General features: G+C 41.9%; 1 protein-coding gene across 3 annotated transcripts in view; it reads left to right on the top strand.

The window, feature by feature from the left end:
- Positions 1-23,854, top strand: part of SEC31B (SEC31 homolog B, COPII coat complex component) — a 319,647-nt gene that overhangs the window by 46,896 nt on the left and 248,897 nt on the right. For 2 of the 3 annotated variants that reach the window (XM_029609056.1, XM_029609055.1), the window contains exon 4: positions 12,723-12,918. The exons of the other annotated variant lie outside the window; for it this stretch is intronic. In XM_029609056.1, the coding sequence (XP_029464916.1) occupies positions 12,723-12,918 (196 nt within the window). The remainder of the gene's footprint in view (positions 1-12,722; positions 12,919-23,854) is intronic. 3 annotated transcript variants of the gene reach the window in all.

Below are 23,854 nucleotides of genomic sequence, written 5' to 3'. Positions count from 1 at the left end.
CGTAAGAAAGGTGCAACTCCCCTTCGGAGAACCTCTCCTTTGCTAGTTTTTCAAAGAGATGTCCGAGACCATTCCATTCAAATTAGAAACGGAGGAAGAAACAAAATGCTGGAGGTATTGTAATTTGTGGATGCTCCGAAGGAAGTCATGGCAATTCCTGCCCATGAGGTTCTCCTAGACCTCTTACACCGCATCTGGGAGCACCCAGGAACTGTGCCTCCAGTAAACAGGAAAACTGATGCCCCATACCTGGTTCAACAAGCCCCAGGTTTTCAAAAGAGCCAATTACCCCACCAATCCATAGTGGTGGAATCCACTCAAAAGAAGGCTAGGAGATCTCGGCCTCACTCTTCTGTCCCACCTGCGAAGGAACAAAAGTCATTGGATGCTTTAGGCTGTAGAGTTTTCCAGGGCTCAATGCTGATGTCTCGTATTGTAGTCTACCAGCTTTATATAACACAGTACACCAGAAATCTCTGGAAACAAGTCCAAGATTTCTCAGAGACCTTACCTGACCAATTCCAAGAGGAATTATCCTCCATCCTACAAAAGGGATTAGAGACTGGAAAGCATGAGGTTAGGGCAGCATACAATGTCTTCGATACTGCATCCAGGGTACCAGCAACCGGAATTAGCACTAAGCGCTGGGCTTGGCTGAAAGCCTCTGACTTGCGCCAAGAAGTTCAGGATAAGTTGGCGGACCTTCCCTGCACAGGGGACAGTTTGTTTGGTGATAAAATTCAAGAGGCAGTGGCACAATTCAAAGATCACCATGAAACCCTGAGCCAATTGTCTGCTGTCCCCTCAGATTTCTCATTCACAGCCAAAAGAGGATTTAGACGCGACTCCAGAAAGCTGACCTATAGCCACGTAGGTACTACCCACTAGAGATGAGCTTCGTTTTTTTCTACTGGGTCATTTTTTGAGTCAGATGCTTAGAGGTAAAGTTCGTTTTTCCTCTGTTAGTTTTTTGGAAAAATGAACAAAAACTAAACGGGGGGGGGGAGAAACGAAACGGGCCCAAAAAATGACGCGGGAAAACGAAGCTCAAAAAACCCCACTCCAAGCATTAAAATTTACTATAATACATTAAATACAACCCCCCCCCTCCCACCATCCCGATCCCTCCCCAAGACTTACTAACCTCCCTGGTGGTCCAGCGGGGTCCCGCGAGTGATTTCTCCCTCCGTGCCGTTGGGCTTTCCGGCCTGCCTCGCATTTCTTCATGACCATGTAGTGCTCCGCACTCACCCTAAATTCTTGCCAAAGGTAGTATCAGATTTCCACTGAAATCATAATACTGCCCACCTTTTTTCCAAGGCCTCACTCACACCCAGGTGAGCGGTCCCTGCATTCCTTGGACTATAAGCGTGCGCTCGCTTTTTATTTAGACTGCAGTGCAGCCCATAGGAAGTCCACCTAACTTTTTGTCTCCTTTGATAAGACCAGACTGGGAGTTGTGGTGGGCAAGCAGACCCTGTCCACCTGGCTGGCAGACTGTATTTCCTTCTGCTAGCAGCAAGCAGGACTTCCGCTATAGGGACGCGTGAAAGTGCATTGGTCAGAGCCATGGCAACATCATTGGCGCACCTCCATTCTCTACCTATTGCTGACATCTGTAGAGCTGCCACATGGAGCTCTCTATACTTTCGCAGCTCACTACTGTCTCGACAAGGCTGGCAGGCAAGACTGCATCTTTGGCCAGTTTGTACTGCATAATTTGTTTCCAGTTTAGTAACCCAACTCTTCCTACCTACGGCCCACACTGAATTTCAGGCTGCCCTTCATAACCAACAGCACCCCCCTGTTGTTGTGCCTGTGAACATTGTTTGGTGCTGCTTGGTTGACTCTGTTCGGGCATCCTGTAGCTCGCTATTCACCCATATGTGAGGACTAACATCCTGCTTGTTCTGGGAGAAAGCAGAGTTGCTTACCTGTAACAGGTGTTTTCCCAGAACAGCAGGATGTTAGTCCTCACGAAACCCATCCGCCACCCCGTGGAGTTGGGTTCACCGTTTTATTATTTTATTTTTCACTCATATGTTTTGCTACAAATGAGTCTGAAGGGGGGACCCCTTGTGGCCTCGGGGTTAGTGGCATTCTGGGCATGCTCAGTGTGCCAGTCAAAGTTCTAGAAACTTTGACAAAAGTGTTCTGTGACAGGGCTCCATCTGATGATGTCACTCATATGTGAGGACTAACATCCTGCTGTCCTGGGAAAACACCTGTTATAGGTAAGCATCTCTGCTTTCTCAGCTATTCTCTGACAAGCAGGCATGAATTAGCTATGACACATGGGTGATGTCAACTGAAGCCAAATGGTCAAAACTTTTCCTCTATTGAGCTTGTGCCTTGTGAGGTACCTGTCGGCTTTTTTTTTTTTTGTTTTTTTTGTCCAAATCTCAGCATATTCTCTCTCCAGGAAATTTTTTCCCATTAATCTTTTTTTTTTGTTGTTTCACTGCAGATTCTTCATAGAATCCCTGAGTCCAAGAAACTCACAATAAGTGGTTTCAAAGACTGTGTAGTAGGAAGATGTCCATTATCAATGGACAGGAGTTCTGCCACTACTGCCTCGGATTAGACCATGACGAGGCACACTGCTGTCATTGTGGCTGCATATCTCCAAGGTCACAAAATTAAGAGCCTGGAAAATGGAGGAACTGTGGAGCTGCAGTCAATCTTTCTTCCAGAGTGAAACCTCCTTATGCTCCCCTGGAGTAGAGTTGAGAAGGAGCAACTCTTAAGAGATCTCCCTCATTGGTGGAACAGGCTGGGTCCTTGGAGGTTGAGCAAACCAAAACCAGAAAAAAAAAATGCTCTGTGGAGCCAATGGCACACCCAGTCCTGAAAAAGTGTTGATTTGTATTGGGGTGCAATCGGTGCAATATCCTCTGCCACCATTGACACACACAGCTCCAGCACTGTTGATGCATGAATCACTAGCATAGTCAACACATAGGGCTTTGTAGAAGCACACAGCATCGACATGATTGTTTTCCACCAACACATAGAGGTGGATCTGTGGGGGCAAAAGGTGATGTAATGCATTTAACCCCTACCAATCACCATGGTACTGTCACCATCCAGACTAGTGGAACAGGGCTTTTACCTAGAGATGCCGGATCCTGTTTGTTCTGTGGTCTCCTTAATTTCCAACCAGCCTCTAGTGCAGATCTTTCAGAGTCCAGAGGAGGTGCAAGGGGACTCCATCCTGGTATCAGAAGATGTTCTATCTCCATTGTCTGATCAAATAGCATCTCAGCCTTTGGACTAAGTGGCGAAATTGGTGAAAACTTTCTTTATCTCTCTGGCATCCAAGTATAAAGAGAGTACTCTCCATCCTCTCCCTTCTAAAACTATCAGATTTACTCCCACAAGAAGGAGACCCAGCTAGACCGACACAGAGACACATCATAAATAGTGGTTTGCAAGTGCTGGGGGGGAGGAGGGAGTACTGGGTCCACAACTGTAAATGTAGTAGTTGATATTTCAATTTGTTACTGATTGTATATCTTTTATGCTTACTACCAATAAAAATGTTAAAACAAAAAAAGGAGACCCAGCTTCCCCAGTCAGAATGGACACTCCATCAGTTCCCACAAATTGGGTCTAGTTCCAGACATGCATGCAGTGGAGTCCAGCCAGTCTGAGGAAATTCACCAGGCATACATCCTGCCAAGACAACCAAGGTCTCCTCAATCGCCAAATTCATCATTGGGATCTTAATTTAGTGTTCTTATCCTTCTTGGATCCGAAGAGGGATCAACGGTGATTCCCTCTAATCCCCTCTCTGAACCTCCAAAATACTTGTCTCTGTCAGAAGACCTCTCTTATTCCAGATTCCTGGACAAGTTGGGAACAGCGCTTGGAATCCTCAAGTGAAGATTTTTGATCTTCAAATTCTAGAGACCCCCTTGGAACCAGTGGTCATCCCAATTCATGATGATCTTTGGGAGTTACAGACAATGTAGGAGAATCTAATTACTGCATGTCAGTAGCACCAAAATTGGATCTCAAGTACAGATTGCAAAAAATCACTGGGATCTTAAGTAGTGCAACTTCTGCATCAACTCAGTAGTAGTAGAATCGGCTGTGAAAAGGGCAAAGAAAATGTTTTCTCACACACCACTGGGGAAAGACTCTAGGTTACTGGACAGTTTTGGTAAGAATGTATTCCAGTGCTCCATGCATGAATATCTGCTCATTACTTTCATCAAGCAATACCACCTCAGCATATCTGTAGCCTTTACTTGATATGGAAGAGTGCATACGCTATGTTATTTGTTCAATCTACAAAGCATTTGACACAACTACCTGCTCTTCTTTGGCTTCCATAGTAGCATGTCAGATGGCTTGGTTGTGGGCCAGCAGCTTGCAGGACGATGTCGATGATAAATTTGTGGATGTCTCTTGTCTTGGAGACCATCTCTTCAGAGATAAACTCAGAGTTGATTGTTCAAATCAAAGAGCAACCTATGGCAGCTGAGTCTCTCTCAACTGTCTCAAAGCAACAGTTTACTTCACGTTGACCTTTTAAAAGGCCAAACTTCCAGATACTCTCCTTCTGGCAATTTAAAATACAGAATCCCATCTCTGCTTCTGCAACAGCTTCTGCCTGAAATCGGCAGCAAGAATGCCATCAACCAAAGGCGGCATTACAGGCCCAATTAAAGCCTGAGCCAAGTTTTTGACCATTCTACAAATCCAACAGTCACCCTCCCTGGTAGGAGGGAGGGTTCAACCCTACCTGGATGACTGGTGCAAGATTATCAAGGACCACTGGGTATTCAAAATTGTGGAGTCTGGATATTGCTTACACTTATCCCAACTCCCCATGCTTCCTCATTGCTCAACAAATCCAGATAAGTCTCATTTAGTGCAACTTCACCTGGAGTGGAGTCAGTTCTTAGTCAACAACTGATAGAACCTACTGCTCCCCAGCAGCATTGGCCAGGGTGTCAACTCCCACTACTTCCTTATCCCCCAAAAATTAGGAAATTGAGACATCCTGGATTTAAGAAGTATGAACAGAATCTGCTCTGATAGAAATTCAAAATAAACTATGTTCATACAATTCTTTGCCATTAGGCTTGTCTTATTTTGGATTTGGCAGCATTTTGTAAGCAACTTAGTATTTGTATTTGTTTCAGGAAAGATTTGGAGTAACAGCCTAGTGAATAGAGCAGCAGGCTATGAACCAGGGAAACCAAATTCCTCCTTGTAACCTTGGGCAAGTCACTTTACCCTCCCTTGCCTCAGGTCCAAACTTAGATTGTAAGCTTTCTCAGGATAGGGAAATATCTACAAACCTGAATGTAATCAGTTGTGAAGTGCTGAAAAGCAGAATATAAATAAATGATAGAAGTTGTTGTTTCAGGGCAGTAGCGTAAGTGGATTATTTAATTTTATTTGCTTGTTTAATGTTTGTTTTAAATGTCTTTTTCAGTTATGAATGTTTTTATTATGATCCATCAAGCACAGCTATCTGTCATGGGCAGAATAACATTTTTTAAAATAAATTCTCCCCTTCATCCAGAAGGAAGAGTTGGATGTATCTTCATCCCTCCAATTTCAGATCAACCTTCTGGAGCTTCGCGCAATCGGATATGCTTGCTCTTCCAGGGGAAGTGTGTTCTCATTCAAACTGACAACCAGGTAGCCATGTTCTGTGTGAACAAACAAGGTGGCATGAGGTCCTGGACCCTCTGCAGGACATGCAAACATCAAGATGTCTTGCAAGCAACCTACCTTCCAGGAATTTCCTACACATTAGCAGATTGCCTCAGCAGAGAATTTCATCCTCACAAGTGGTCCCTACAACAATCAACTGCCAATAGACTGTTCAATCTGTGGGGTCTTCAACAACTGACCTCTTTGAATTGGGTAAAACAGAAAAGTAGAAAGATTTTCTTCCATTCTAGCCAGCAAACCTAGATCTGCTTAGGATGCTTTTCTGCTTAACTGGAGTGCAAATCTCATGTATGCTTTTCCACCGAATCCATTGATCGACAAGTCTGTACAAAACGTTCTCCAGATTTGGGCCTGACTGACTTTTATTGTTCCATTGTGGCCTACACAAGTTTGATTTCCATATCTGGTACAGCTCTTCAGCACCTCTCACATTCTTCTTGAGGCAGACCCATCCTTACTAACTCAAGAGGAAGGATGTCTATATCATCCAAAACTTCTCTCCCTTAATCTGATAGCATGGATGTTGATCACTCATTGGGCTGCATAGAAAGAGGTATAATTAGCAGGAAAAGGGAAGTGATCATGCCCTTGTACAGATCCATGGTGAGGCCTCATCTGGAGTACTATGTTCAGTTCTGGAGACTGTATTTCAAAAAGGATATAGACAGGATAGAAACTGTCCAGTTGAAGGTGACCAAAATGGTCTAGAGTCTGTTCAGAACTATGAGGAGAGCATGAGGGATCTAAATATGTATATCCTGGAGGAGAGGAGGTGCAGGGGAGATATGATACAGACCTTCAGAGATATCTGACGGGTATTAACAATGCACAAACTTTAAACCTTTTCCAGTGGAAAGGAAACAGTAGAACCTTAGGGGTCATGATATGAAACTCCAGGGGGGATGACTTAAGAACCAATATCAGGAAATATTTCTTCATGGAGAGGGTGGTGGATGCCTGGAATGCCCTACCAGAAGGGGTGGTGAAGAGAACAGTTAATGAATTCAAAAGGGCATGGGGCAAGCACTGTGGATCCCTAGAAAAGGATGGTATTATATTTCTGCATGGGGGTAGTCTGCAAGAAGCGACAGTTACTACCATAAGTAAATTGCTGGGCAGACTAGATGGACCATTTGGTCTTTATCTGCTGTCATTACTATGTTATGTTACTATGATCTCACACTTTGCCTTGACCAAAGAATTTGATGATATAGTTGTCTGTACAGAAGCTGTCTACTAGAAAAGCTAATAGATTCAAATGGAAAAAGTTCTCATCTTGGTAGCTACAGATTTCCTTAAACCCATTCACATGCAAACCAAAGGACCTTCTTAAAGTACTTGCTCTCTGTCTTCCTTGGATCTCAGTACTTCATCAGTGAGAGTTCATCTCTGTGCTATAGCATCTAACCACTTTTAAACTGAGGGCAGCTCAATCTCAACACTTCTGTTGATATCCAAATTCATGAAAAGTTTATGGCACTAAACCTTCAGTTGTCATTCTTCCTGTTCCATGTGACCTGAATGTGGTTCTGGCACACTCTGACCCTTTCTAGTTGTGTTTTTCTCAAGTTTCTCACATCGAAGATAATGTTCCTAGACACAGTCACATCAGCCAGAAGAGTAAGTGATTTCCAGGCTTTGGTACATTACTCTTCTTAAATGCACTTTTCACAAGAGTGGTGTTCTGCACACGCCCAAAGTTTTGCAAAGGTGGTGTAGGCTTTTCATATTAATCAAGCCATTTTGTTACCTGCTTTCTTTCCAAGGGCATGAAGTTGAAAAAGCCATTCATTCCTTAAACTGCAAAAGGGCCTTGGCTTACTAAAGAAAGAATTAAGTTGCATTGTCAGGCTTTGCAGCTCTTTGTTTCTCATGATCCTAACTGATTAGGCATAATAGTGGCCAAATTAGCATTTTCTAATGGGTGGCAGACTGTATTGTGCATTCTCATGCCCTAGCACGCATCCAGCTCACAGTCTCTATCAAGGCTAGTCAAGAGCCATGGCTACGTCAGTAGCTCATCTGAGAGCTATACCTATTGAAGACCTCTGCAAAGCTGCAGCTTCGTAGTCTCTGCATACCTTCACTTCCCATTACTGTCTGGACAATTTATCAAAAACGGATAGTAAATTTGGACAAGTATTTTTGCATAACCTGTTTACCCATCCATTGTACATTGGTTGCTTATTCAGTAAATGCTAAAAACTTTAGCTTGGGATTTGTCACATGTTCTGGCTTATTGAGTCCTGCTCATTGAATAAAGCAAGTTTGCTTACCGTAAATTGTGTTCTCCATAGACAGCAAGATGAATTTGCCAAGCTAAATACCTGCCTGCCTCCTTAGTTGACTACTTACCTAGACTTAGCTCTGTTATCAACTGAAATACCTCATGCGCAGGCCAGGTGCTAGTGGGCATGCATGCTGTGCAGTTGCACAGGGCACCACTCCTGTGGGAATGGTGCTAGAGAGGGAGTGCCGTCAACCACATGATCTTTCAACTAAACCACTTCCCTCTCCTTCTAACAGCAGGGGTCATATTTAAGTGAATATTGTGTTCTGCTGCCGCAGGGCTAATCTCACACTCTTACTGCGAGATTGGCCCTCAGCTGCAGGAGATAACATTCACTTAAATGCAATGCCTGCTGCTACCTGCCCACACCTCGACCATGGGTGGAGTTTGGAGGTGTGCATTGCCCCTCCAAACAAGAGTATGTGGCAAGCCACCATTGGAGTCCATCCTGCTAACAACCAAAGAAAAAAAAAAGGCCTGCCAAGCCTTCAGCAGAGTCATGGAAGGTCAAAGAGGCCCTGAAGAGAAGGATAGGCCCTGAAGAGAAGGATAGGCCCTGAGAGAGTGAATAAGAGAAGTTGGTGGGTGGGAGTGGATGTATGTATGTTGGGGAAGAGGGTGTGGATGAGTGGGAGGGTGGGATTGAGGAGAGAGGGTAGGAGGGGGGGAAGACAGTGGAACAGTGTGGGTGGGAGAGAGTGTATGAGAGAGAAGAGAATTTGTGTCCCCTTTACCCCCACTAATCCACAATCTCAAGGGATCTAGAAATCAAAGGTTCCTAGATATGGAGAGAGGATTGTTTTTTATTCTCATTTGTTTTAATTATTGCACAATGTTTGTGTCTGCTGACTTGAAATATTTTATTGGTGTTTGGGAAATTTTAGCTATTCTGTTCATCAGTTGTTTTGAAATATTTATTCTTTTTCTGAATGATTTTACTTTTATAATGTTTTATATTTCTTGATTATATTGTTTTATGAAGAATGGTGACATTTTTTATTTTAACATTGATGCATTGCATACAGAGTCTTGCTTGTTGTAGTTTTCAGTTTATTTTGTCTGCATGTTTGTGTTTATACTTTTTGACACTTTATTCTGTATTTGGGCAGGGTCTGTGTTTTGCATGTGTGACTAAATTGAGGTATTTTACTTCTGTTTAGGAATCTACAGCAGCCTATCTTCTGTTTTCCCAATAGGAGGTGTATTGGTGTGTTAGGGCCAGGTATAATATTTGCATTGTTGCCTTTTTCATAGGTAGGGTTGTTACTATTTTAAATTGCTAACAGTTTGGTATGGGAGATTTGCTATACTATAATTGTAATTCTGTTTGCTCATGGCTTTCTGAGGGTCACTTTCAAACTCAATTTGCGTTACAATAGGCCTAATACCATATGGGTTCCAAATGTCCTTTTGGAGGTTTTTCTGGTTGGCACCACAACAGTGCATGTATATATAATATACAATAGTGTTTCCTAACCAGTGTGCCATGACACACTGATATGCCTTCAGATCTGATCAGGCATGCCATGGAAAAGTCACCACCTCCTGATGCTCAGATCCAGGCCAGCACCTGGTCTCTGCTTTCAGTACCTTGCAGCTACAAGTGACACCAGAAGTAGCTTTTAAACTTATAGGAACTCCTTTCTGAGAACATGTGTAATTATGCGTGCCCCTTCTTCCTCTCTGCAGCATGAACCCCAGAATATAGTAATTAATGGGGAGCACGCAGAGCATGGATAGCTGGGACCTGCTTTGTGCAGCATAAATAGTGCACACAGCATCTCCTAATTTTCCCTATTTTTGAGTTCTTCAAGCCTCTGTCTTATCCCCAGACCAAGTAAGACAGGAAGAACTTGCACTGAGCACTGGATTTGACTCACTTTGAATGTAATGAGCAACAGTAGCAGTGAAGGAGCTCTGGCAGCCATATGCAGCAGCCAAGGTAACTAAATGAGCCAGCTGCCTTCACCACACCAACTTCTCCTATCGGACATGGTGCATCATGATGGGTTCATGTATGTCTTTGTCCCCATCTTCCTTTGTTTTAAAACATGGAAGAAATCCTGGTGCTGCTTTCAGTACTTTCCTAGCCCTTCTTTTGGCCATATGAGTTCTTTTCTGCGCTGCCTGTTCCATGGAGATTTGTGTGACATACAATACTTTTGTTAATGTAGGTGTGCCTCGTGCTTGAAAAGGGTGAGAAATACTGATATGCATATTCTAAGTAATATTTTTTTACTTTAGAAGACTATACTTTGAATGTTCTTTTTCTTGTAAAATCTTTTATAAATGCATAATTCTTAATTGTGTGTATGGAGAGGCCCGGGAGGCAAGGCTATAAGATTTGCCTGGGGCAACTAATACCCTTGCACTAGCCATGGGTTCTGGGGGAAGGGATGAAGATTTGGAGGTTGGAGGAGTGTTGATTTTTAAAGTTTAGATTGGAGGGAGAAGGACAAAGACTGAATGAATGGGATGAGGGTGGGGGCAGCAAAAAAGCTTGCACCAGCCCTTCCTGCACATGCTCATTAAAGCAAAAGCTCTATAAGCTTAGAGAGAGAGGTCCGTAAGTTGCTGCCTGATGCCACCCTGTTGTCTATGAAGAACACCATTTACGGTAAGCAAACTTGCTGTTCTAGATCTTGAGATAGTTGTTAGTCTAGTGTATTAAAAATGACAAGAGGCACCTTTTAGATTAACCAATTTATTGAGGCGTAAGCATCTGAAGAAGTAGACTTTCCTCTTGTAAGCTTACGCCTCAAATTGGTTAGTTTATAAGGTGCCACCTGCCTCTTGTCATTTTTGCTGTATCTAGGGAAGTCTGACAGGGTTGAATCTATAGTAAACAGGCAAAGTGCTATTATGATTTATGGTAGAATTTGTCTACTGTAACAAAAGTATAAAAATTACTTTACAAGGCAAAAGTCTGTTTTATTTTATAACTAGTATTTGTTATGAAGAATTACTGTCTGATCCTGCAGATTTTCTGCTGCTTTTCTTTCAGTGTAGCTGGTATCCCCTGGTATATGAGTACTCATGGTAGCTAACATCTTCCCTCTCCATTGCTGTGTAAACTGTATTTATATGAGTGCATAGATGGTGCCAAGAAGTCTTGAGCATGGGAAGAAGAAATTAAAACTTAAAAAAAAAAAAAGGCAAATTGACTTGCAGCCTTAGAGGGAAGAATGACTCTGTGAATCTGAAAAAGAACACTGCAAGGCAGAGAACGTTCTATGACAGAACAGCTGGATGATGGCACTCGATATAAACTGAGGCTCCAGTGACTGGAAAGGAGTTGTCCTAAACTGCATGTGTGTATCTGGCAGGATTGGCTGTAGGCTAACCAGCACCTTGTGCAGAAACAGAAATTTGGCACCCCCACTTCCTTCTACGAGTGAAAAGAGTATACGAGTGTTGCACATGCCACCACCTGCAGCCTTGCTCTTCCAATCCTACCCCTACTTGTGTCTTTCATTCCGGCTCTCCTTCTGCCATCCTTGCAACCCCCAACTTTCATCCTCCCCCTCCTCTTTCCTTCCATTCCTGGCCCGGCCCCACTGATGAGGCCTCTTTCTCTCTCTCACCTGTGCAGATCAAATGGTTTATCGCATTGGAGAGAGGCACTGGCAGCAGGAAGTAGTGCCTTAGAAATGCTGGGCTCCCAGTGCTGATCTCCTGTTGGTTGGGGGCATCAGCAGCAGCACTTCGGTCCCATGTACTGTGGGGCAAGGTGTGGCACTCGTGTAGTAAGCTCCTCTTCGCTCTGGCTGGCGGAAGTGGCAGGAATCCTGTCTCAAAGGCCCTACTGAAAGAATGAGGGGAGGCTCTTTGCTGTAGCAGTCACATTGGGAGGGGTTGCTGGTGCCTCCTGGTTCTTAGCACACTGTACGACAGCACAGGTCACAACAACCCTAAAACCACCCTTGTCTGGCAGTATGCTTTGCATGTAACAAATACAGTGTGTCTGTGTGGCTCTATATATAGGATGAAAGCTTTCTTGGATGTTTCCGATGGGGGGAAAAACATAAGGGTCAAGATGTTTACAGCTGTACTGATTAAGAAAGGAAAAAAGGGTTCCAGGTTGTGGGGGAATAACTCAGATTTTGTGTGACTGATGCTGTAGTTTGGAAAGAAAGCAAACATGCATTTATTTATTTATTTTTTGTTTGAGCCTTCCCACAAGACCTCTCTCCCTACTCTTTTTCTCTCTACCTATAGCAAAGTATTGCAATGACTTACATTGCTGAGAGCATCTACCATAAAAGCTGTTCCAGGAAAAGCAACAGTTGACTCTGCTTTTCTATGACTCCACTGCCCTCCATGTTGCTTCACCCTAAGACCTAGGGATCTGATGTCATCTTTAAATTTTATGTGGGAGGTTAGCTTGGGAGGGAAGGTTTTTTTGTTTTTTTTTTTGACAGTGTGACACAATGTTATGGCCATTTTTTTTTTTCAACCTGAGTTCGTTTATACCATTGATCTAGTGAAAAGCTCTATGATGCAATTCTATGAGCTTTCTAGTCCCCATGTGGCTATAGTGAGTGGTACTATCTTTTATATGGGATTTTAGATGAGGCGATGGAGGTAGCTTTCACTATCTGCTGCTTTGTAGGGTTTGAATTGTGATTCTGGCTGTATGGCATTCATATTTGCAAGTTTCTGTGTAGCATTGACAGGACTCTGCAGTGACTCTAAACTCATGCACAAGTGCTGAGATGAGTTCCTTTTTTCTCTTTAGGTTTCACAAGCTGATCTGGGGGAGTTTTGGAATGGGGCCCCCTGATTTCTCAGGGGTGATTGTAGGTGGAGGGGATAATGGAGTGATAACTTTGTACAGTGCATCCCAAATCCTTACTTCAGGGAAAGAGCCTGTGATTGGACAGAATCAGAAGCACACAGGTCCCGTCAGAGCTCTTGACTTTAACCCTTTTCAGGTACAGCATGAGAATTCATTGTTAAAGAATGTGCCTCTTGCCATACACGGGTCCTGTCTCACTGGGCTTAGGGGGCATTGTCTTGAAATAATAGTGGAAAATATAAGATGCTAAAGTGTATTGAGAATATCCAGACTCTTGGTATAGTGATAGTCTGGTCCCTCAATGTTTACTTTAGTAGTGAGTCATCTTTCAATGGTCATGCTTAAAGCAGCAGTACTGTGGTAATTCAATTTGTGTTGGAATGCAAATATTAAAATAGAACATACATATTATTCCTGTTAGATATGTTCATCAAAATATCCACTTCTCTGCCTATGGGCTTTTTTTCCTTGTATCTCTCTCTTTCTAAATCCCGCATTTTATTTTTGTCCTAAGATATTTTACTTCATATATTTTTACAAGGTTTTGGAAGCGAACATGTATGCTGGGTTTTTTTTTTTTGTTTGTTTTTTATGAGCAGGCCCCAAAAGTTTAAAATCTACACTTAGGAGATCATGCTTCAGTTTTTGCATATTCATATTGTGGTATATTATGGTGGCAATAGCAGGAGTTTCTGATGCCAGTTGATACACCACCCTTCCACTTTATTTGAGGGCAAGAAGGAATGGTCAGCTACACAAGCAGGTAATATCATCTGACAATGCTAATACAAAGCATTTTCTAGAGAGCTCTGGAAAAGCCTGGGAGATTTTTTCATGGCGTAGGCTGGATTTTCCTGCCCAGCTGTTGGCTACCTCAGTCTGTTTGGTTAGCAGATATTGTGCATTTTTCCCTCAGAGATCTCCTTTTTGCGATCAAGCAGCCTCAGTCAATTTGTTTCTTCTTCTTTAGTTATATAACATCTTAGTAAAGATTTTGACACTTAAGTTTTGTTTTATTTCCTGTTTTGATGCAGGCACTTGACCCTGAAATGTTTCTTTTCTTTGTGAGGCTAATACTGCCACCTTGGTCAGCCTTTTTTCATCATAATTTTGTTTCTTGGTTTTACCTTATCTGTTTTCCTCACAGTAGGTATGTTTACTAAATGTTTTAATGCCTGTTTTGCGATCTAATATTTTTAATGGCAATGCACATGGAAAAATGCATGCTAAGCAGCTAGTTAATGTTAAAACGAGTACCTCAAATTTGAGTTTGGACTCGAAGAAACTGGGCACCAGAGCATCTGTACTGATATCAAACAGTGCCAAGAGCAAGGAGTTTACAGCCTCTGCTATCTGTCCTCCCAAGCAGCTTCCTCTACATGTGAGCTCTGCCTCCCATACTGAAACACAGCTGCATTGGCCTTCTAGAGTCCATACCAAAGCACTGGAACTTCCCCTTTGGTTTCCTAGGAGAATATGATCTCTTCTACTGAGACCTTTACAATTTTATCATGTTTGACAAGAACATACTCAAGATTCTGTCTTAAAACCTCAAATGTATAGATGTGTTGGCACTGAGTACTTTGGCGTCCGTCATCTGTGTTGCCAATGGAATTGATACACAAGTGGTTTGCAACCAGTGCTGAGATTCAACATCAGTGCTGTCTAAACTGAGCAAGTACCCATACAGCATCCGAGGGAAAAAAGCCTGTTTGATTGCTGATTGACCCAGTGCCTAAAGCACCATCATGTATGCCTTTTAAGGTTATGATTTTAGAGTCCATGCCTTCCTCAACAGTAGTTCAGTTATATTTTTTTGGAGTTTGAGGAGTCCTGGGGATCTGGTGGTCTGGTTCCAAAGATGAATATTTGCATTGAGGAATGCATCCCCCTAAAGAATGGTGGAAACCATTCTCTTACTCTAGAGCAGGGGTACTCAGACCTATCCTATGGGCCCCCCTACTCAGTTGAGTTTAAATATTGTCTTTGATGCTAATTTGACCATAATTTCTATCTTTAACATTACAGATTTGTTTACTATCAGCTGTATATAACTGGAGCATAAATCAGACCTTATATCTTCACAAGAAAAAAAATATTTCAGAATGTTGTGTAGCTCTTGCATGGCTTTCTACTAGATCTTTGTGGTTGAATTTATGCTTTCCATTCTGGAAAGGGCACAGAAGCTCTCCAAGTTTTCCCTTCCAGAGAAACAATAGTTTGTTCACTTATTGTACCAAGGAAAGGAGTGTGAAAAGCACTTGGTCCCTTGACTTATGGTACTTTCAAGACTACATCAAGAGCTTCTATAATGGCAGTTGGAGGCTGTAGAGACTCATGATTGTGTGCCTCATGCCTTAAAGAAGACATGCAAGATAGATTTGCAGATATGACATGCAGTAAAGAGAATCCCTTCAGAGAAGCTGGAGGTATGGTGTATCTGATTCAAGACTGTTCAACGCTTTATTATGCCCTCTGTTGCCATCTCCAGTCCATTGTCCAAGAAGTGTCTAATGAGGTCAACAAGGAAACGGATTTCCAGTCTGAAAAGATGTTATACTCCGTATGTTTGCACCTGTCAGCAACAGAGTTTGAGACCTTGCCAAACCAACTTCAGAAGCTTGAAACCCCACACAGCTGCCCAATCAAATCCAGGGATGGTTTCTTACTGTTCCGGAGCTCATTGCCAGAATTCCATTGTCTGTACTGAAGGATTTCTCTGTCAGGGAAGGACTTAGGGTTTAACGTAAACCATTGTCTACTGATTACCTCATATAGTTGGGTTTACTGGATTATAAAGGAAGGCTACAAATTGTTTGAGAATTGTATCAAATTGTTCTTTGACGGCATCTTCTCCTTCACCTTCACACATACTGCTAGAAAAGGAGCTAGTATCCCTGTTGCAGATCAAAACTTTCAAACCTATCCCATTGTAGGAGCGAGCAGGGATTCTACGTCAAGTATTCCCTGGTACCCAATTTAAGGAAAAAATGTTATTGGTTTTCTAGAACTATGGACTGCGATGAACATTATCAAAGCTTTCAGAGATCAGGTGGCTATAAAAATTGTCCTGATTCTAGATAGAAAACCAGGTAGTCATATTGTACCTGAACAAACAGGAAGGAATAGGTTCATTTCTTCCATATCAAGAGACTGTCAAGGGGTGGAGTTTGGCTGTCTCTTGTGGGATGACCTTAAGAGCTGTGTTACCTAGCAGGAAAAGAGAACATTCTGCCAGTTGGATCTTAGAACCCCCCATGAGTGTTCCATGAATCAAGAAGTGATGAACAGGATATTTCTTGAGTTGGGGTTAGAATCAGATTGTCAGATGTCTGTATACGTATCCTATGACATTCATAACTCCTGCTTGGTCAAGATAAAATTTGGTTTCCTATCCTTCAGAAGATATCCATCAAGAAATAAATTGTTTGGCAGTTCCTCAGTCTTTATCGCACAGAATCAACAAACAATATATCATCCCCATATCTAGTCTCTGACCCTCACAACCTAGATGTTGAGTGACATTTATTCCTTTGGTTTTTCTGATCAACTGTTTCTAGTTCTAATTTCTAGGAAGGAATTCAGCCCAAAATCTCTTGAGTTTAAATGGAGGAAGTTTGCCATTTGGTATGAGAGTAAGGCCTTAGATTCCTTTTCTTGCCCCCCCCCCCCCCAAAAAAAAAACCCAAAACAAAAACTACTTGAGAACCTGCTGTATCTTTTGAAGTCTGTCCTCAAAACTAATTCTATTAGAGTACACCTCAGTGTATTTGGCACTTAGCACCAGCATGTAGAAGGAAATCTCAGCTCTGTACAGCCTTTAATTGTCAAATTAATGTAAGGCTTGCTTCATTTGAAGTCTCCCTTGAAGCAACTCACTGAGAATGTGTGGTTTTGATTCATCTGGTGAAAGTCCCTTTTGAGCCTTTACACTCTTTTGATTTCAGGTATATGACCTTGAAAGTCATATTTTTGGTAGTGATCCCTTCAGCCTGCAGAGGCAGTGAGTTCCAGGCTGCTAAGAGATCAATATTCAAAATATTCATTCAGTTAAAATCTGCTTTTAACCATATAAATCTAACTGGTTTAATGCTTCCATCACTGTTTGGCTAAATTTTGTGTTCACAAAATTGCTGTCAGCACAGGTTTAGCCGGACAAAAAAGGAGCCAGGTTGGGGGCATGCTTGGGGTAGGCTTTTCAAATTTAGCCAGTTAGTATGATATTCAGCAGAAACCAGCTAAATTTGTGCACATAACTCCGTCCACACAAAGGTTCTGTCCTACTTATTAGTCCAGAAGACAAAACGGGAGCGTTCTGCACGTATTAAATCACAGTGAATCCACAGGAGAATGTGCAGAAAAATTGAATGCCCACTCTTTTTTAATAAAGAGATATTTTTTAATAAAGAGATATTTTAAAGTTTATTGCTTGTGACACGGACCCGTGTTTCGCCACCAGGCTGCGTCGGGAGGGACGGGGAAGGCAAGGCATTTTTTTTATTCTAGAAAATATATAAAAAACAATTAGAGAAAATATGTATAACAGGTGGACATTAAAGCATAGGAGCTTAACAGTGATGAAGTGACACAACGTAATAATGCTAAACAGTCAAAAATAAGCCTATCAGGCAGACATAGGAAAAGAAGAAAAAAGAGGCAAAAATTAATATAAATAATTATTGTCCAGTGGCCAAAAGAATGAATACATGATCACGATTAAGGTATCATACTGTATACAAAATTAAAAATAGAAATGGTAAGCTAAAGTATGGCCCGACAGACTGTTCAAGCTCTTGTAGCCTTCCAACATGTATAACCACAAAGAAATTTACAACACAGTTAAGCATAGTTAAATAAAACTGAAATTCCAGAAGATAAAGTTTAAAAACGTACCTGAAAAAGTATTCAACAAGAGTATCACTGGGAGAGCAGTGCGATCAGAACGCCGACTGCCATTTAACTCAAGTTTTTGGCGTGAAAAGTTCATTAACCAATCAGGGAAAAGGTCTCAAAACTGGACGTGATGGAAAACTGTCCATGGTTTTTTAATATACAAATAGGACCTGAAGGACAACTTACAAGACCATCAAAAGTTGTTTATATAATTAAAACAGGGAGGGGAAAAAAAAGAGAGAGAAAAACAAATCGTATTGATACAATTAAATCAGGGAATATGTCAGGTGAAATACCGCCATTCAATTTCTTTGTTTAAACCAAATGGGATCAGACTATGCAGATTGTATATCCATCTTTGTTCATGGCGTATTATTATTTCTGACAAATTACCACCCCTACGTGGAGGGGGGATCACGTCAATAACACAGAAACGGGGACGGAGCAGGAGGAAATCTTTACCCGAAAGAATTTCTAACCAGCTGAGTTTGACTGTTTCCTGGAGGGGTAGAGGAGACGCGATTTCCCGGCCCCTGGAGCCCCGCCCACGAGTCGCCGCCGACGTCATCAGCTGGGGACTGGCAGTATAAAAGCTGGCCTCCCTCTGCGTTTGGTGGACGGAGCAGGAGGAAATCTTTACCCGAAAGAATTTCTAACCAGCTGAGTTTGACTGTTTCCTGGAGGGGTAGAGGAGACGCGATTTCCCGGCCCCTGGAGCCCCGCCCACGAGTCGACGACGCCGACGTCATCAGCTGGGGACTGGCAGTATAAAAGCTGGTCTCCCTCTGCGTTTGGTGGACGGAGCAGGAGGAAATCTTTACCCGAAAGAATTTCTAACCAGCTGAGTTTGACTGTTTCCTGGAGGGATAGAGGAGACGCGATTTCCTGGCCCCTGGAGCCCCGCCCACGAGTCGACGCCGCCGACGTCATCAGCTGGGGACTGGCAGTATAAAAGCTGGTCTCCCTCTGCGTTTGGTGGACGGAGCAGGAGGAAATCTTTACCCGAAAGAATTTCTAACCAGCTGAGTTTGACTGTTTCGTGGAGGGGTAGAGGAGACGTGATTTCCTGGCCCCTGGAGCCCCGCCCACGAGTCGACGACGCTGACGTCATCAGCTGGGGACTGGCAGTATAAAAGCTGGTCTCCCTCTGCGTTTGGTGGACGGAGCAGGAGGAAATCTTTACCCGAAAGAATTTCTAACCAGCTGAGTTTGACTGTTTCCTGGAGGGGTAGAGGAGACGCGATTTCCTGGCCCCTGGAGCCCCGCCCACGAGTCGACGCCGCCGACGTCATCAGCTGGGGACTGGCAGTATAAAAGCTGGTCTCCCTCGGCGCTTGTCGCCGTCTGGCACGTGTCGCTATAGACTGAAAAATTTTGAGTACTTGAAGAATTGGAGAGGATTTAAGATGGCTCTCTGACTTGATGCATTTTTTTGACGCTCCTGCCTTTCATTTTTTCATATTGGATACTTCTTAATTTCTCTTAAATGCCGCATAAAAGAAAGGGGAAGGTGAGGGTTTACCTACCCGAGCCCTCACCAACCGCAGGACAGCGGGTAATCACCGAATATGCATCTCCCATTCCATTAGGAACAACGAGCCCCGCTAGCGGTATGGGAAGAGGAGTCCCCTCTCCGCTTGGGGAAATATCGTTGTCCCCCCCAGAACCACGATTACCACCAAATGCTACCTCAGCGTGTATAGCCGGGAAAGTTGAGTCGCCAGTGCGAAGAGCTACAGGAGCGATTTCTTTGGGCGGACTCCCGGGAAGTACCGCGAATGTGGAGGGATCACCCGATGCCATGAGTCCACTTGGAACTGCAGCAAGGAGTGAGTATCAAAATGAGGATATGTTGCAGAGAACTAGAACAGCTGTGGGTGGAGGAGAGGCATTGGATGGCCTAGTAAGAGGTCCCATAGAGGTGAAAAGACCGGCGGAAATCACAATAGAGTCCCTATGGGATTTGGTTGCGGGGTTAACCATGGCATTTAATGAGCAAACCCAAAAAACGGAGGAAATTTCACTCAAAATGGACTCTATCGAAAAGCAATTACATCTGAGGGGAACAGAACAATCACAAGAATTACAGCAAGTAAAAACAGATTTAAAACAAATGTCGGATATCAATGCTGTATGTGTGAAAGACCAGGCAGTCTTAACACGACGGCTTGAATCTGTGGAAAATTATCTCAGACAACTAAACCTAAGGGTTTTGAACTTTCCAAAAGTGGTGGGGGAAATTCCATTACTGACTTTTAAGAGATATCTGAAAGAAATTCTACAGATTCCAGAAGAGCAGATACCAGCTGTAAAAAAGATCTTATATTTAAAACAAAGACAGAGCCAAATACAGATATCCCCAGTAGGGGATATGGGGAATTTTAATAATCTATCTGAGTATTTGGAAAGCTCTGGACTAGAGATATGTGAAAGAACTGTACTCTGTTTCTCTGTTTTCAGAGTTCGACAGAGCCCTAATTATGAAACATTACTTTAAAGCAATTAATATAACATATTTGGGTGGATTAATCCGTATCTTCCCTGACCTTTCCAGGGTTACACAACTACGCAGAAAATCCTTTATAACCATGCGCCCTGAAGTTATATCTCTTGGTGCAAATTTTCTTTTGCGTTATCCCGCAAGATGCGTAGTAAAATACTCTGGGAACACATATATTTTCTTTAATCCAGAACAGTTAAGGGGCTTCATAGATGCTAGAAAGGGAACCCCTATAACCTAAAAGATCTGGTTCTAATTTATAAAGGAATGGGTAGTTAAGAGAGTATTGGTTTAAATCTTCCTTCTCTCCTTTTTCTTCTTTTTTTTTTTTCTTCTGTTCCTACTCCCACTTATTACCTAGAAAAATTGGGGATAAACATTTCAGTTAAAGATAGTTGTATTATTACAATTTATTTGGTGTAACATTTTTCTTTTGAATATTCCTCTTGATTGAATGCAAAGGATTCTTTGTGTATAAAATGTAAAATTGAATAAACAAAATAAAAAAAAAAAATAACACAGAAACGGAGGTCAGAGATGTGATTTTTCGGTCCAGTGAGCCACTAAAGGAGCATTTTCACGTAAGTTAGTAATACTAGATTTATGCTCGATGATTCTCTTTCTGATTTGTCTAATAGTTTTGCCAACATAAATAAGATGACACGGGCACATAATAATGTACACTACACCTGATGTGGAACAGATCGAATTAAATTTCAAAGTGTAAATTTTATTGGATTGAGGATCTGTAAAAGCATTGGTAGATGAGAGAGAGCAAACTGAACAAGTTGCACAGGGGTGGTGACCATTGTAGGATGGAGGTAAATTGTCCACGGGATGTAATTCTGAGTGAACCAAAAAATCTCGTAAATTTCTGCCTCTGTGGTAAGTAAAGCGAATTGGGACCTGAAAAATATTGTGTAAAGACAGAATGGACCAATGTTTGCGGATGATAGAGGCAATCGTTCTCGTATGTACTGAATAGGGAAGAATACAGTTAATGACCCCATCAGAAGATCTCGATTGAGGCATAAACAATAAATCACGGTTAACGAAAAGAGCTCGTTTGAAAGCTTTCTTCAAGATTGAATATGGGTAACCCCTCGCTTTAAAACGAGTCATCATCTCTTGGGCTTTTGAAATATATTCTGATTTGGTGGAACAAAGACGTCTAAGTCTTAAAAATTGTCCAAATGGTATATTGTTTTTAAGAAATTGAGGGTGATGGCTATCAAAGGATAAAACTGTATTGCGGTCTGTAGGTTTTCTAAAAATGGTGGTTGTGAACACATATGAGTTGTGAGTGATACTAAACTTTAAAATATCTCTTTATTAAAAAAGAGTGGGCATTCAATTTTTCTGTCCTACTTATGCCATTATATTTAATCGGATATTCAGTCACATATTTAACTGGTTGTTAAGTGGGTGGAATTATCTAGACAAAGTCAACCAGTTAACTTTGTCTGCTGCCTCTGAATATTGAGTAAGTTTTGTTATAAGAAGGTAATTCTGCACACACTTCCCAAGTTTCCCACCTAAGGTGGTGTCAAATTTTCACCTCAATCAATCTTCCTGCTAAAGTTTTCCCAGGCCATATGTTCCTAAAGATGAGTAATCCTGCACAATTTGGATTACAAGAGAGCCCTTGCTTTCTACCTGGAATAGACCAAATGCCAGAGAAGTTTTTTTAAATCTTTGGATCCCAAAGGTCTTGGTTTACTGTAACTAAATGAGCAATTTCTAATTGGCTAGCAGATTGCAACTTCTTTTATTATGCCCAACTATGTAAAGATTCATTATTTTAGAGCCATGACAGCATCGGTGGACTTTCTGAGCTTGGCTTTCATTGAGATCTGTAGTCCTGCAATATAGAATTGAGTCCACATTAACCTCACATTGCTGCTTCTACACTGACTGTTAGTGCAACAGTAAGTTTGGCTAGTCTGTTCACTGGAATCTTTTTTGAAAGATAGAATCTAACTCCAGTTCCCCTAGGGCCCTTTATATTTTTGGTTATCTTTCCTATTAAAAAAAAAAAAAAAAAGAGAGAATATACGTAACTCTAGCTTTAGGGTACATAAACCACTTATTGGAGAAGGGTTGACCAAATGTTTCCTTGGTTATTGTCTTCAGAAAATGGTTGTACAGATGGTGTAGTGGACCAGGCCCAAGGTCATGTCCTCAACTGGAGAGGGACATACAAATCTCTCCTGTGGGTGGCAGGTTCTCTTTCCAAACTGGATCATCTAAGCAGGCCTTAGAATCCTCAGTAGGAAACACCAGTGCTCCTGACTCACCCACCTCACTCAAAGCCATTCCTTAGGAATAGCTAGTCCAAATTCTTTTAGTGATACCAATTTGACAGGGTAAACAATTCACTTTCAGGTCCCACAGGATCCACAGTAAAATCTATAGACAACAGCACAGTAGTAGCAGTGAAAAACGCAATCTTTTCCTCCACATAATTTATATTTTAGGAAAAAGCAACTCCATTCATTGAAATTGTCAGCATTTACTACTTCAGTATGATGGAGATAATTGGATGAGACTGTCAGCAAGCAGGATTTTCTTTTCTGCTGTCTCCATATTAGGGGCATTAACAAAAAATGAGGCTTGTTGGCCTAGGACTGAGTTTGTCTTCACTCTTTCCATTGAAAACAGTACATGGGCCTGCTTCTTGCAAGGGAGAAAGGCAAAAAGGAGCACACCCACTGAGTCTAACCATTTTTATTTGCTAGATGTCACTGCTAACATTCCTTAAAGGCATACCTTGTTCAATACCCACTGCTTCAAAATAGAATTATTCAATATGAGTAGATGTTAAGTATAGATTGAGGTTAAGGTCACTTTCCATATAGACCTGAAAGTCACACAAAACATGAGTTTCATGCAACCAAAATTGTCTTGACTGCCCATTGCCAGCATTGTTATCCTCTCTTTTTGTGGGAAAGCAAACCATAGCTAGCTAGGGTTTCCCACTTTTGTGGCTGATTAATCCTGTTTATCCTCAGAGAAAATAAAGTTGATTACCTGGAATTGGGGTATTGGTAGACAGCAGGATAACCAGCTGCATATATCCACTTTTCTCCTTTTAGTAGGTAGCTTGCTTTTAAGCTATGCTATTGTGATCATCAAATTTTAACTTTGTTTTTATTTATATTTATCCATGACGCATTTTACTTTGATATTGTTTTATTTGTATTTTTAAACTGTTCTCCACTTTGAGCACACCTGTGGAAAAGTGGTTTATAAATCAAAATCTAAAAGTATATGATTGAGAGGGGGGGGGGGGGGCCTGCACAATGGCAGCTGGCAAGAAGTCTTCTGCATGCTAGAAAAAGCTTAGGCCTTTTACGAGCTCTCTAAGAAATGCTGTGTGTTGGTGCCATTGGATGACATCACTTATGTAGCTGATTATCCTGCTGTCCACAGAGACAACCTGTTATAGGTATCTACTCAGTATCACTTGGATCCATTATGATGAAAGTGACTAGAAAATTGCAGGTGGGTTTTTTGGTTTTTTTTTCAAGAATTAAATAAAAATTCAGAAATGCTTGCTTATGCAATTTATTAAAACAATGTAAATAGTACTGCTGCTTTAGTACCAGTCCATTTTATTGTGTACCATTTAAAAAGTATGCCGTGGTATAACACTGAATGCTCAGGGGATCACAAGCTA

This window comes from Rhinatrema bivittatum, chromosome 7, assembly GCF_901001135.1.
Source record: "Rhinatrema bivittatum chromosome 7, aRhiBiv1.1, whole genome shotgun sequence".
NCBI lineage: Eukaryota > Metazoa > Chordata > Amphibia > Gymnophiona > Rhinatrematidae > Rhinatrema > Rhinatrema bivittatum.
This window is presented reverse-complemented; position numbering and strand designations above follow the sequence as displayed.